Source organism: Oreochromis niloticus, linkage group LG9, assembly GCF_001858045.2.
Source record: "Oreochromis niloticus isolate F11D_XX linkage group LG9, O_niloticus_UMD_NMBU, whole genome shotgun sequence".
Taxonomy (NCBI): Eukaryota; Metazoa; Chordata; class Actinopteri; order Cichliformes; family Cichlidae; genus Oreochromis; species Oreochromis niloticus.
The window spans coordinates 24,399,450-24,414,772 of record NC_031974.2 but is presented as its reverse complement, the minus strand read 5'-3'; the positions used below and the strand labels follow the sequence as shown (position 1 = coordinate 24,414,772).

The window sequence follows — 15,323 nt, the reverse complement described above, 5'->3', positions numbered from 1 at the left end:
CTACAGACTGAAATCCTTGCCCATTCTTCTTTGCAAAACAGCTCCAGCTCAGTCAGATTAGATGGACAGCGTTTGTGAACAGCAGTTTTCAGATCTTGCCACAGATTCTCGATTGGATTTAGATCTGGACTTTGACTGGGCCATTCTAACACATGGATAGGTTTTGTTTTAAACCATTCCATCGTTGCCCTGGCTTTATGTTTAGGGTCGTTGTCCTGCTGGAAGGTGAACCTCCGCCCCAGTCTCAAGTCTTTTGCAGACTCCAAGAGGTTTTCTTCCAACATTGCCCTGTATTTGGCTCCATCCATCTTCCCATCAACTCTGACCAGCTTCCCTGTCCCTGCTGAAGAGAAGCACCCCCAGAGCATGATGCTGCCACCACCATATGTGACAGTGGGGATGGTGTGTTCAGAGTGATGTGCAGTGTTAGTTTTCTGCCACACATAGCGTTTTGCATTTTGGCCAAAAACTTCCATTTTGGTCTCATCTGACCAGAGCACCTTCTTCCACATGTTTGCTGTGTCCCCCACATGGCTTGTGGAAAACTGCAAACGGGACTTCTTATGGTTTTCTGTTAACAATGGCTTTCTTCTTGCCACTCTTCCATAAAGGCCAACTTTGTGCAGTGCACGATTAATAGTTGTCCTATGGACAGATTCCCCCACCTGAGCTGTAGATCTCTGCAGCTCGTCCAGAGTCACCATGGGCCTCTTGGCTGCATTTCTGATCAGCGCTCTCCTTGTTCGGCCTGTGAGTTTAGAGATGAGATGAGATGAGATAGCCTTTATTTGTCAGTTGCAAGTCTTTTGCCCACAACCGAGATTGCAGACCTTGCCGACCGTACATACAATACAAACATCACATTGGGGAGACAGGTCAGGCCAGGTAGCGAGGAAAAAAACATCGAAATATGTAACACAAAAGGATAATACAGGAATGCACAGATATCAACACACCATAACACAATAAACACAGACAAGCAACATGGGAAAGTGTTTCAGTGTGTACATCTGATCTGGGACCGCTGCAATCTTCGACTGCGTCTCCAACTGACCCGATGTCCACATCAGAGGGGAGGTAAGCTTTGGAGGTGGCATTGGGAAGGGAGGGTGATGCGTCAGTGAGTGCTTATCAGTATCAGTATATGTATGTGTGTGCGTGTCCATAGTTCAGCTGAAACAGTGTCCTTCGCCCTGCCAGGCTGAGTAAACAGTCTTCCAGCCAACCCAGGTGGCCTTGTATGGAATGGGAAGGAACAGACTCAACACAGTCGTTTTCAGGGAGTTTTTGTTCAGCTCCAGCCTTGAGCCCACAGCTGGCACCGAAGGGGTAGCCGCATTATGATGGTGATTTTTCTTTTTGCAAACAACTCATGAGAATTTCAAGCTGTTTTTAACACTCCGACAGTGGTCTCTCAATCTCCCGTTGGATAGCTGCGAGTTTCTCCATGATGTTATTAGCCGTCGATTCCGTGATCTTGTCACTCTTTTGTTCACAGAGCAGATTCTGAGACCTCACGACCGCAGCCAACTGATCCGTGATGTATTCCAGCTTCCGCCCATAGGTGTTGTTCTGAGCGGATTCTTCCCTGATGTATCCCAATCCGCTCAGAGATGTTATTCTGAGTATTCACTGCAGCCGCTAGAGCCTCCAAGCTCTTAACCATGGTGCCTTCCATGAGCCCTTTCTGAGAAGTCGCACCTCATCCCATCGATTCAATCCCAGCGGGCAGCCTTGTGGGGGTTTGAACAGCCGGTTCCGCTTTCTTAATTCTCCGATAAGCCAGGGCCAGGCCAGCTCCGATCAGCAAGAACCCTGTTATCATGGTTCCGAATAGGTAGATATCTTCAGCGTCCTCGATCGACAGTCCCGCGGGCACACGATCCTCCATTTCTGCCACCCGTCCATCGTGTATCCGGCAGGGAAAGTCCCTCCAGGGCACTCGGGCTCTCCCGAGCCCAGACTTCTCGTTGAGAAAAGGGTGTCAATAGCATTCAGAGACCAGTTGATCAAATCCATAATTCTCTTTTAGGTTTTAGACACAGACTGTGAGAGAGTGTTCCAGGGAAAGTAATACAAAAAAACCACGAGACTAGACAAGGACATAAGAACTAAGCAGGGAAGATAAGGGGGAGGAGAAAAAGTGCGTCCGCCTCCTCCGAGAGCCAAAGCAAGTGGTCGGACTTAGGTGGACGGACTTGTCTTTGTAGGTTTACAGTTGTGCCATACTCCTTCCATTTCTGAATGATCGCTTGAACAGTGCTCCGTGGGATGTTCAAGGCTTGGGAAATCTTTTTGTAGCCTAAGCCTGCTTTAAATTTCTCAGTAACTTTATCCGTCACCTGTCTGGTGTGTTCTTTGGACTTCATGGTGTTGTTGCTCCCAATATTCTCTTAGACAACCTCTGAGGCCGTCACAGAGCAGCTGTATTTGTACTGACATTAGATTACAGACAGGTGCACTCTATTTAGTCATTAGCACTCATCAGGCAATGTCTATGGGCAACTGACTGCACTCAGACCAAAGGGGGCTGAATAATTACGCACACCCCACTTTTCAATTATTTATTTGTAAAAAATGTTTGGAATCATGTATGATTTTTGTTCCACTTCTCACGTGTACACCACTTTGTATTGGTCTTTCACGTGGAATTCCAATAACATTGATTCATGTTTGTGGCTGTAATGTGACAAAATGTGGAAAAGTTCAAGGGGGCCGAGTACTTATGCAAGCCACTGTATGTCTTCATTTATTCTAACCAAATTTCTTCATTAACCCTTTAAACATGTTAATCACAATTCTGCAACAGAATTTAACAATAATTTAACATTATTAAATAATTGATTTTTATAGTGGTCCTCATATCATAAAGAAGTAAGCACTGAGGTACCCACTGACTAAACCACATGATACACTCATTTGTGTCTTTCCTCCTTATAACCTGCTGAAAGAGGAAGTGAGATGTTAGTCTTAGAAGTCTAAACTCGCATGCAAAACCTCAAAGATTTTTTTAACTTTACTGCTTCAAAGTCTTAAAGCTTTACCTAGAGAATATATTTGAAATAAATTATATCAGTAGTAATCTATTACAAGCTGCTAAGGTTGCTATAAAAATCAGTATCCAAATACTAATCAATACTCATTTGCAGATACTCATTTGCAATAATATGAATACCACCAGTGCTGTCTTTGCCTCCTGCAGATGACACATGGCTTTATACACAATAGTCCAAACAGGCAGGAAAACAGATCCTCACCTCAGTATCAGCTCAACATATCACTTAACACCACTGAGGCCCCAGGACAGTCACAGCCCTAATGACTGACAGACCCACCTGACTCCACTCACTCCCTTTGCAAGTGGCATACCAACCCTAATGGCAACAACACGCACACTCACACACACCAAGGTCAGACTCTTCACTGTGAGGCATTATTTAATCTAATTATTATTAAATTAGATTTTCTTATTTGTCATATGAGTGTTACATCCTGTGAGTGATTAATTGTTTTGGTTATCGTAACGGGTAGAACCATTTGACAAACCACAGGTTTGTATTTATGGGAGGGGGTGTTACGGCCCTAGCAGGGCCTCCTCCTGAAGTTGCCTGTGTGGGCGTGTCCTACAATCTCTTCTGCCTGAGGTGCCACCTTTCTCTTTTATACAGCTGCCTCACATCAGCAATTAAAGGTATTTAAGGGCAGAGAAATGTGAGCTCTGGTGTCAGAGTGCCATATGAGTGGTTACAGCTAGTGAGGTGTGTTAGTTTTGGGTAGTTGCAGCTAGTGAGCTGTATTTTGTGATTGCTTGCTCCTGCTCGGTGGAGAGGAGTGTGTTTGGTTACTAATCTCTTTTTGACTTACTTTTAGGTTTACTGACCGACGCTTGAGTTTTGTTTTGTTTCTTTAAATGGTGATAGCGGCTTGCTCGTCTCTTTAAGTTGAGTTATTAATAGAAACTTTAATAAAACTCTTTAATTTAACCATTTTGCCTTTTTCTAACCCGGACACATTTTGTTACTTCCCCCTCACCGCCTGGACCCTTTTAGGGGAACGTAACAATGAGTTCAACTTAAACACACTGATAACATTTAAATCAGTATTAAGGATAATTCACTTACTCAGCACAATCACATATAAACTGTGGTTCTGTGTTCAACCATTAATACCCTCTCTTTTATTTAAAGTCATGTATAATGATGGTTTGGAGACACAGTCACACACAAATCTGTCAAGGCCGATGACAGATTAGCTGTCAAGATAGAGCCTATTTACAAAACTGCTACAATGTTTTCCATCCACTCCCACTGGACTAACAGCCACGTTGCCTCTCTAACTGTCAGCTGACCGGATGGTCAGAACTCATGTTACCACCAAAAAAGCCAAAATCCCTGCACAAAGTTTGCAAGACATCCTCTGACCTTCATCTCTCAGCAGAGGTTAAACACAGGATCTAATTTGCTTGGGTTTAGAATTTTCACAAGGAGCAGAGTCGTCTAAACCAACATGTTAATACTGTTAACATGCAGCCAGAAATGATTCAATTATTTGTCTTTTAAATACTTATTCAATTATGTTTTAAACACCAGCTCTCTTTTATAAATGTTGGAAGTCTACAAGAATAAAATCAGATTGATTGAAAAAACACACAAATCAGATTAATTGATTAATCTGATTTGTGTGTTTTTTGTTCAACAAGCAGTGACCAATGAATACATGTAAAATACTCCCATAATGATTCCTGCCATAAATAGTTTGGGAGTATGTTGACTTTTATGAGAACAAAAAAACGATATTTTTCTTCTACCTCATTATAAATTTGGTTCTTTAAACAAAGAAAAAAAGAGTGATTTTTTTTTTTTTTTTTTAAATTGAAGTTAAAGAAAGTTCAACAAACATCACATTAAGGCACTCCATCTTCCTGTCAGGACATTTAATGAGGGGTTTTAGTGGTGAATTGACTAAAAGTTTAAAAACTAAACACTTTGTCAGGTCTGTGCTGGTAGACCATGTGGAGTGGAGAGAGTGGATCCAAATGCAGACACTGGAGAAGGAACGCAACTTTAACTAAAAGCGAGTCTTTATTTATGGCTGTATGAAATACAAAAAAAAGCATAGGGAAGACAAAGACTAAACTAACAAAACCTAAACTGTGAAAACAACTAAACACTAAGTACATGGAATGTGAAGATCTGAAACATGAAACTTGAAAACCTGAGACCTGAAACATGAAACATGACAGAAGATAAACAGATGAATCAACAAGGTACAAAGGGAAACTCACACTATAAATACCCAGTGTAGATCAGGGAAGTGGAGATGGTTGGGAAACACTGAAGGAACTAATTAGACATAACAGGAGAGGAGAAGCAACACTGAACACAACGAACACAGGATGAGAGACTGTCAAAAAATGAAACAAAACAGGAAGCACGCGAGCTTGACACTGTGACCAGGGGAGATACAGACATGGAGACACAACAGACTTAGGAGACAGAAAAGAAACATGGATCATGGAGACAAGTTTAACTTAACGAGAAACGTGGAACACAGGGAAGGTACAGTAACAGAAAATTAAAGACTGGAAACTATAAATATAACAAAACATAACAGTAAACTAAGAGAACCAGAACCATGATGGACACTAAATCACAGAATATAAATTAACCCTGAAAACACATAAATGCTGGGTCACAGGCCCAGGACCATGACACCATTATCCTGATGCAAAATCCATTATGGATGGAATGGGCAGAGAGGGAACACATCCAGGCGTTTTCAACACAGTTGATTCTTACTCTGAACAGCACTTAATCTGTGGCTGATGGCATTTCAGGAGCCCACAATAGAGCAGGATACACAAGCGTGCATATTGAGAAAAAAGCTGTGGGCTGGGAACCAGGTGTTGTTGGCGTTATCATGAGCTCTGACAACCAGGTCAGATGACAGCTGATAAGGTGAGCTGGCTGTTAGCCCAGGAGTAACAGACATCTCCAAAAATATCAAAGCACTATTGAAAATAGGCTCTATTGTAACAAATTGATCAGATATTTTAAGCGTACACCACTACAATCTCAGCAAAAAACAATATTAGTGTATTTAGTGACACAGTATTTCAAAACTTGGGGCCCCTCTTCCACCATTAACACTTTTGATTTGAAAAACGTTCTGGGATACCCTACTGCCCAAAGTCCACTCCTCCAGCACTTCATATCTCTTCGATTGGAAATAACTAAAACAATAATTTATTGTGTCATTAATGAATTTTAATTGGAAATAATAATTGACGAAGTATTTACTTATTTCATTAAGTAATATTTTCTCCTTTTTTTTCATTTTAATTCGTTCTCGACAGTTTATTGCATTTATTTAATACATTTGGCACCCTTCATACTTAATATCCAGTCTTTACATATTTACAGTCGACCTGGCATTAATCTGGGTCTATTCATTTATTACAGATCATTGGTTGTTTTTAATTCACAATAAAAACTTGGCCTTTGCAAGCACAGTTGTATTTATTTTAACACAAGTAATTAACATCTGTGAATTTTCAAAACGCTGACATATAAAAACTATGATAACAGAACGGTGTTCAGGTTTTTCTGAATGAAACTAAAACAGTAAAACTCAAAATCTAAACACTGGTGAATAAGATCTCCATAGTGCAGTAAAAGAAAAATGATTAAATAAAAGTTTGAGTAAAATGAGACCATCTTTAGAACAGTTACAATAATACAGTTAACAATGCCCATGAACGTCACATTTCTCCTGTTGAACATTGATGTGTCATTAAAAGAGATCATTTATGTGTCTGCTAAAAAAAACAATGAAGTGATGAAAATTACAGTCTTCTCATATTTGATATATTCAGAAAAAGAGAAAACAGTCCTCCGTTTTCTTTGTCATGTTTTGGTTTCACTCATTTCTTCTGCACTTGAGCGTAGATACACTCTGGGCCATCACATGTCTGTGTTAAGCTGTTTGGAGTCTTGCGTACTTTGACCTGTGAATACACCAAATCCTGCTGCTGTGTGCTCTCCTGCACTGGGTCTAATGAAGGTCTCTGCTTGGAGAAGTCAATCTCTCCATAATGGATGTCTTCATTTTCTGCTGTTCTGGCTGCTTCTTGAAGAGACAGACTCTGTGAAATCAAATACACCAAACTTGAAATGTAATGAAGAACTGTTTCTTGAAAAATTGCTGATGATATAATGAGACGACACTGAGAAACAAATATGCTTTTGAAAACAGCCACAGCAAGCCTTTGTCTATTTTCAAGTGCAGTTCCAATAACTACAATCATATTACCAACAAAAGTTAGTTTTCCTACCCATGTCTGATGTGAAGGTCGACGTGCTGATTTTTGTTTCCTATAAAAAATATAAAAGCTCTCTTAAATTTTCAGAAGTAATAATAAGAAAAAATCTCCAAAGCAATCTGCCTGAAACATTTTCTACAAGTTTAGTTATGTTGATTTGACAAGTGTGGAATTAATTACATAACTTATAATTTTTTAGACACTCAGGAAGAATGAATTAACATAACATCTTGTCATGTGGCAGCTGTGTGGAAGCAGGGAGACGGACCCAAGTGCAGGATTTCAGAGAATGAAGTGAACTGAACAACAGCTTTATTGCTGGAATTCATATACCTGAGAACAAAATACAAAACTATAATGCAGCATGGCTAAGACCAGGAACTAAAACTAGAAACTAGACGAGGGAACTTGAACACAAAACATGCAACATGTAAAAATAGTCGACGAAGATGTGACAAAGAACAGAGGCTGATTCTGAAAATATCTACACATCTGGGGAACACACGAAATTAAGAAAACTGAGAAGAAATTAAATATTTTCACATTAATGTGAGTCTTACCAAAACACAAAAACCATACAGATGAGTATGATGATCCCGCTGATCCCACCTACAGCAGCCCACCATGATGAAGGCTGTTCTGTTACTACAGATATAAAAAAGTTACAAGTGAAAAAAACATTTTATTAAATATGTTGTGTTTGTCACTGTGTTGAGGCTTATCTAAAGCTCACCTATGAGGTTCAAGGTGCTGTATCTGTTTGAATATACTTACCATTAATCAAAGTTGGTTTCACTGTCAGATCAATTCCTGATTTCAAAAAAATCAAAATGCAGAAGATAGTGGGCAATAATGTATTATTAGCACTTTATTTCTACTTTCTCTGTTTGCACTGGAATTTTAGAAGGACGCCATTAAGCTCTTACAACCTGTTTGCAATGCTCTTATTTCTGTGGATATGTTTATTCTCACCAAACTTTCTTTGTTAAATCCAAACCTGTAAATCATAATTCTGCATAGATTTTATTAACATAGTTGATTCTTGTGCTGCTGTCTGCGTTTACCTGTTAGATTCATCTCTGCTGATGTCTGATTACCCAGATTATTAGTGGCCACACAGTAATAAACTCCTCCATCTGTTACATTGAAGCTGTAAATCTCTCCTTCAGATACTTTCACAGCTCCATCTCTGCTCTTCTTGAACCAGGTGAAGCTGCTGACTGGAGGTTTGGCTCTGCTGGAGCAGGTCAGCTTCACCCAGCTGCCTGCTGACACCAAACCTGATGGACTGATGGATGCTGAGGTGTCTTTAGGAGCATCTGGAGAAAAAAAAAAAGAAAGGAAAGACATATCCCATAAATCATGTTGTCCTATAGGATTCAGTTCAACAACAAACTCTGATTGTCTTACATGAAACACTGAGAGTCTCTTCTGTCTCTGCTGTCTTGATGTCTTTTCCTTGGTTCACAGGATATCTGGCAGAGCAGCTGATCTTCTTTCCATCATGTGTGTCTGACAGAGTGATGGTCTGCTGGATTTTAGTTGTAAAGTTTCCATCTGTGTTTTCCTCTATTTTGTTATGAGAGTCTTGTGTGAGATTCCAGGTGAGTTGAGGAGGGGAGTGTGGACAGGGAGTGAGAGCTGAGCAGGTTATAGTGACAGACTCCTTCTCCTTCAGATCACCTGGGATTGTAATATTGGGCCTCCAAGGAGAATCTGTGGTTTCAAAGATGTTCCAAATACATAAAAATAAATACAGAGTATACTACACTATATCTGTCTAATGTAAAATCATTTGTTCTGTTATTTATTTAAACTCTACATTTAGCACACACTAATCCAGTATACTGCAATGTACTGCACACTACATTTGTTATTATGAATCACTCTGTTGTCACATGTTTGCTGTTGCAGCGTGATATTAATTTTGAAATATTTTATTTGATATATATTATCATTTGTAATTTACTTTATTCAGTTGGAATAATTTTCATTATTAACATTTTTTTACTTGATTTTGATTTCAGATTACCTCATTAAGATATTTGTGTAACAATCACACAGTAGACTCGTCCACATGTTTATGCTTTTTAGTGTTTACTTTATTTGCACACACGGGTGCTGTACACAGTCGGCTGCAGCTCTACAGCTGCCAGCCGCACACATCACCAAAAACCACTCTCAGGAAACCAACACAGATTTTAAAGCCGCCGAGGTGTGATTGAGGATGCCTCTCAGATGCGTCTGCCTCCCCTGCAGTGGCACTGCAGACCACAATTTGTTTTGTCATCTTTTCATATCTAACAAATAACAAGTTTAATAATAAACATGCATGGACCTAAAAGGAGTGAAGCAGTAAATATGTGAAGGGAATGGAGAACACACCTTAAAAATCCTAAAATCATAGTTGAATAAGCATGATCTTCATGCCTTCAGGTTAAACTGCAGTGAACATGGACAGTTCTGTCAAACATCAGTAGAGCTGGACACAGAAAAGTCCATTCCTGTGAACTTATTTAAGATGAAGTGAGACCGAGATTAAAACTGACTTAAACTGACCAAACCTGTTTTTGAAATTAGTGAAAACTACATCCATTCATTTATTTACATTTTACAGCCTGACTTTTTTGGAAAGACTTTTATGCAACACATGAATAATCTGTAAGTCAGGACAATCACTGATCCTACATTGCTAATTTTAGCTCCAAGAGATATTGTATGCAAAGAAAAGAGAGCAACTATTTGAATGCGGGTTATTGTCATTTTGTTATTAAACATTAAACACTTAAAAAAATAACTCACCTCTGACTGTTATTTGAAGAGGATCACAAGCAGCTGTCGCCTTGAATGTTTCTCTCTCTACTCTGAAGAAGTATGTGTCTGTGTAGTTTGTGGTTAAATCAGAAAACAGAGTGGTGCAGTCTTTCTGACTCAGGTTCCCAGTAATACTCATTGGATAGATGCTAACTGCTCCACTATTGTTGAAGATCACATTGTTTGGATTTTTGCCAAATCTAGAATCATTTTTAATCCACACTCCAAAGATTTTTCTTGTGCTGTTAAATTTCTGTTCTTCTTTGGGTCTGAAGCTACATGGGATTAACAAACAAGATCCACTCAGTGCTTCCAGCTTCTTTGGTGCAGTTATGAAGAGTGCTGTTTCATTAGTACAACCAGCCAAAGCAGCTGTAAATACAATGTAACGATTAATCCATTCACATATTAATATTAAACAAATTAATGAAATTTTTTTTCTACTTTCAAACAAAACTCTTATCTTTGATCAAAGTATTCTCTACGTTTAGTTATTGAGAAAATATTTTTGAACTGCTGTTATGGAGAGTGCTGCTTCTTTTGAACAGTTGACCAAAGCAGCTGTAAATACAGTGTCGTGATTAGTAAACTGTTGACTCTATCCTCACTGGTCTTTCAGATTTTGTTTGTTAAAGTTCAGATTGTAAAATGACTCCATGTCTGTGAATGACTGGACAAACAGCTCACCTGGAACAAAGAGGACAATCAGCAACATGCCGACTGTCACCATGTTCACACACAGGAACTTGTTGAAACCCTGAATTACAAACACACATCAGATATTTAATCACTTGAATTATGGATTTTGAAAAGATTATTCATTATTCTTTGAAACAAATTCATAATCCAGACTTCCTCTGTGCAATACGAGCTGTCATCATAAGGAACCATTATTAACAACATCTGACATGTGAAATATGAAAACAGTAACAATACTACAGAGTTAGTTTTTGTGAGTTAAACTAAATCACCAGGAAAGAAAATGACATAAATGTATCTGTCAGTGCACTAAAAGAAGAACCACAAAATGAAAGCTTTAGTTTCATTAAATAAAAGCATCAAATATTTCCTTACCAAACAAGTCCCAGTTTAGTCTCACAGTTTTAGTGTGAAATGAAGCAAAATTACAATAAACCCTGTAAACTAGTGATTATCATATCAGAGAGAAGCAAGCACTGAGATATCCACTGACTAAACCACAAGATACACTGTTTGGCCTTCCTGCTTCTAACCTGCTGAAAGAGGAAGTGAGATATTGCTGGCTGTAATGCCAAGTGTCATATTTGGCTTTGTAAGGTCAGAGACTTCTTCATCATCAGTCTGACTTTTTCCCTCTAAAAAACCTCAGATACTAATCACTACTGAATCATCAATACTAAATTGGTGATTATTCATTTGCAACAATATCAAAACCACCTGTGCTGTCTTTTCCTCCTGCAGATGACACACAGCTTTATACAGGCAGAAAACCAGTTCTTCACCCCAACAGCAGCAGAACACATGGACAGAGACCCCATTTAACACCACTGGGGCCTCAAGTCAGTGGGGACATACACATAAGGGGTCTCTGTTCAGCTCCTTCATTTCTTGAGCCATACTACTCAAGCATCATCTGATTTTTTTAAGTAAATAATTAAGCCATTAGCAGTAAACTGTAGTAATTAGGGTAGCCAGTAAGAAATGTTCAATTTCCACATTTAATAAAAATGTTTGTTATGTGCATCAGTCTGCACAGTTTGAAATCCACTCACATTTCAAATCTCATGTCTCCACATGCTGCGGTTATTCTGTGTTCATAATGAGTTTCCTTCATATCGTTAGAGCTCGACAGCGTCATGGTCCCTGTGTCTGCCCGGCTGGCCCCGCGAGGCTACATTTGTTATGGTTGTTTTCTCTCCCCCTTGTCACTCTGCCTGGGCGGGGCTCACTGCAGGCTCCTGCCTTTGGCCCACGCACCTGGCTCTAATTCCTCAGCTGTTTACTCCATGGCTATTTAAGGCTGGGGCTCGGATCCTGTCATCCCTCGATGATTGTTTGAGACACGTTAGTGTTAGTTTCTAGCTTTTGTGATATTTCATGAGTGAGTTTACTTTTGAGATTTATCTGTCTTTGTGAACAGTCTCCCTGGACCTGCTGCCCACTTTCCTGCTTTGGATTATGAGCGCGTTGGTGTGTGGATTTATGCGGTGGAGCACAAGTGTGTGGGAGGACCTTTCCCTTCCCTCACTGGACCCCTGGATCTTTCCCCCCACATGTATATATTGTGCACTTGGTGTTGTGTAAATTAACTGTTGTATTGAACTTTGAGTCCTCTCCCTACCCGTGACAGACAGGTGACTTACACTATGAACTTTTCCAAACAAAAGGTGTAACTTATCTTGACTTTATTATACCGTCTCATAAGTAATGATCCACTTTTTGTAAAACATCAGAAAACATTGAAAATATCAATATTAACGTTATGTAATTTATACAGTTCATAAGTTTATAAAGGAATTGTCATGTATCTGGGTCATTTGACCCAGTGTTTTGAGTTTCGTGTGTTTTGGTGTCATTTTTGTATTATGGTTGATGTCTTCGGCTCATTAGTAGTCTTTAGTTTTGTCTGTTTTGAGGTTCTTCTGTTCTCTGTTTGGTTCCTCGTCCATTAGGTTCCCCTTGTGTCTCTGTCCTCTGTGTCCCTCTCTGTGCGTTTGTTTTTATGTGGCCGTGTGTCCTTATGTCTTGTTTCCCTTTTCTGTTCCCATGTTGAGTGTTCTTTCGTCTCAGCTCCCGTGTCATGTTGTGTGAATTAGTCTGCGTCTCAGTGCTTCCTGTTTTACTTTGATAGTCTCCTGTCTGGTGTGTGTCATATTCAGTTCATTGGTTTAGTGTATTCGCCAGTCCAGAAAATATAATATAGTCACTCCACTTCTGACCAAGTATCAGTTATTCAACTTAAACTAAATTATATCAGACTTAAAATGTGATTCTGATAACATTTAAAATATAATTTTCCAAGTACTTGCGGGCAAAGTGTTTCCAAGGCAACAAGGTAAAGGAATAATATGAAGTAGTCACACCACGTGACAGATGGTGGCACTGTGATTCACAAAATCTCTTAAACATTTATGCAGGACAGCAGTCTTCTACTTTAAAGTTAAATGATTTTTACTTGGACCTTTAAGGATATATGTGCCTTGCTGCTCTTGTTGTCGTCATCTAACACATTTCTAACATAGTCTGTGGTCTCATCATCTTTCACTTTTTCTCATTTCCTCTCTTCACTTTTATCATTATTTGTCGCATCTTCTTGATTACTATGTGACAAATCGTCTACAAGAATGAAGCACACAGACCTGTTAACCTGCTTACCAACTGTTTTCCGTCTGTTTGGTGTTAAGGCACACCAGAGGTCAAAGCAGACTATAAAAGACGAGATCAATAAGGAAACTGTAACAATCATGAAAATTGTGAAAGTTTAAATGAAGGCACAAAACACACCTCTGTTTATGAAACTGTAACATTACAATTGCAGTACCTTAGTTGAGTATGCCTAATGGCAGCATGTTAACATCCAGTACCTGAAATTAAGTTTAGGGAACGGATGTCACATACAGAAATATCATGATATTGCAGGTGTACTGGCTAGTTAAGCCATACACCAGAACATTTGCATCGGCTCACTGACTGTGTTTCACTTTCACTAACAAACAAACCCATGTATTGCCATTTACACTCACTCGTTAACATAAATATCTAATCATCCAGCTGTGTAGCAGCATTCACGCATGGAGACATCAGAAATAGATAGAAAGGTGGTTTAAGTGACTTTGAATGTCTGCTCCAAGTATTTCAAAACTTCTGATCTACTGGGATTTTCCCACACAGACATCTCTAAGGTTCTCCAAAAGAATGGTCGAAAGAAGAGAAAACATCCAGTGAGTGTTAGTGCTCTGGGGGGAAAAACATGTTGATGATGCCAGACATTGGAGGAGAATTGGTCGACTACTTCAAGCTTACAGAAAGCTGAAAGTTATGCAAACAACTACTCACAGAAGAGCATCTCTGACAGCACAACATGAAGATCATCGTGAAAGAATGGAGTGATCCTTGCTAATAACAGGTCAGGTTGATTGTGGTGTAATGGATATTCAGCAGACTAAGCCACAATGTCACAATATTCAGATTATCTCAGATTGTGTTTTTTTAATATGAGAATGAGTTTTACTCAAATGCCCTCCACAGTCACCAGATCTCAATCCAATAGAGCCCCTTTGGGATTTAGTTGAACGAGATTCACATCATGGATGCGAAGCTGACAAATCTGCAGCAGCTGTGATGCAAAATGTTGTAAAATGAAGGAAAATGTTTCCAACACTGTGTTAAATCTCTGCCACAAAGAATTAAGACTGGCAAAAGGGAGGCCAGCCCAATACTAGCAATGTGTACCTAATAAAGTAAACTTGCACATCCCCATTTTTTAAATGAACTGTGTATTAGGAATAGTGAGGGTGTAAAGAACATCTACAGAAATGCACCAATGAATCTGATATTTAGTGTGCGTTATAAGTAAAACTTCAGAGTAAAACATGATAAATTCATTTGGGCAGGTTAATAAATGTAAGAAGCTAATTTCATGCAACATTTTGCAGTTTTGCTTCTCCTCCAAGAACACAATATTTTGGCTCAATAAATACAAAAGTAGATTTGATGTTTCACTTGAATGCCAAGCCATTAAAGAGAAAATCTGATACATAATAACTGTGCATCACCTTCATTTTAGGAACATTAAAAATAAAATATATGTGATAAACTTATGATAAATATTCTCCACAAGAAAAATATACAAAATATAAAAAATAATAATAAATATTTTACTGGAGATAAACAGCTAATCAAACTTTACTTCAAAAGTACCTTTTTAAAAGAAACATTCTATGGAAGCGCTATTCTACAACTATATATTCATCAGACATGAACATCCTGATCGGGTTCTTTGTAATGAATTGGAAGACAGCATCTTTCTCTACGTAGTTTTAATCAACCAAAGACACTTCCACACTCATTTCTTCTGCACTTGAGCGTAGACACACTCTGGGCCATCAGCTGTCTGTGATGGCCTGTCTCTGCTTTGAGTCTTGCACACTTTGACCTGTGAATACACCAAATCCTGCTGCTGTGTGCTCTCCTGCAATGGGTCTAAAGA

At 39.1% G+C, this 15,323-nt stretch overlaps 2 protein-coding genes across 4 annotated transcripts in view; both read right to left on the bottom strand.

The window, feature by feature from the left end:
- Nucleotides 1–6,498: 6,498 nt before the first annotated feature.
- LOC100696043 (sialic acid-binding Ig-like lectin 7) lies at nucleotides 6,499–11,326 on the bottom strand. Of its 2 annotated transcripts, XM_019363219.2 has the most exons (9): nucleotides 11,210–11,326; nucleotides 10,823–10,892; nucleotides 10,124–10,507; nucleotides 8,732–9,037; nucleotides 8,386–8,640; nucleotides 8,096–8,131; nucleotides 7,882–7,966; nucleotides 7,334–7,373; nucleotides 6,499–7,144 (listed from the first exon to the last, which is right to left on the bottom strand). In XM_019363219.2, exons 2-9 carry the CDS (start codon nucleotides 10,863–10,865, stop codon nucleotides 6,923–6,925), a joined length of 1,371 nt encoding a protein of 456 aa, XP_019218764.1. In that variant the 5' UTR covers nucleotides 10,866–10,892; nucleotides 11,210–11,326; the 3' UTR covers nucleotides 6,499–6,922. The 2 variants fall into 2 exon arrangements, with proteins under 2 accessions (XP_019218764.1, XP_025766023.1); XM_025910238.1 differs by lacking the exon at nucleotides 8,096–8,131.
- A 2,255-nt stretch (nucleotides 11,327–13,581) lies between these two features.
- The window catches only part of LOC100696571 (B-cell receptor CD22-like), a 9,219-nt gene continuing 7,477 nt past the window's right edge, over nucleotides 13,582–15,323 (bottom strand). The window contains exon 8 of one of the 2 annotated variants that reach the window (XM_019362831.2): nucleotides 13,582–15,323. This exon is cut by the window's right edge and continues 90 nt beyond it. In XM_019362831.2, the coding sequence (XP_019218376.1) occupies nucleotides 15,180–15,323 (144 nt within the window). In that variant the 3' untranslated portion in view covers nucleotides 13,582–15,179. 2 annotated transcript variants of the gene reach the window in all.

Bases quoted from the DNA above. Each gene is read 5' to 3' on its own strand.
- LOC100696043 (XM_019363219.2), bottom strand. From the start codon at position 10,865: ATGGTGACAGTCGGCATGTTGCTGATTGTCCTCTTTGTTCCAG. The intron at 7,967-8,095 runs GTAAGTATATTC...TTATATCTGTAG, and splicing joins GAAACCAACTTTGATTAATG to TAACAGAACAGCCTTCATCA. The intron at 7,145-7,333 runs GTAGGAAAACTA...TTGATTTCACAG, and splicing joins GACCTTCACATCAGACATGG to AGTCTGTCTCTTCAAGAAGC.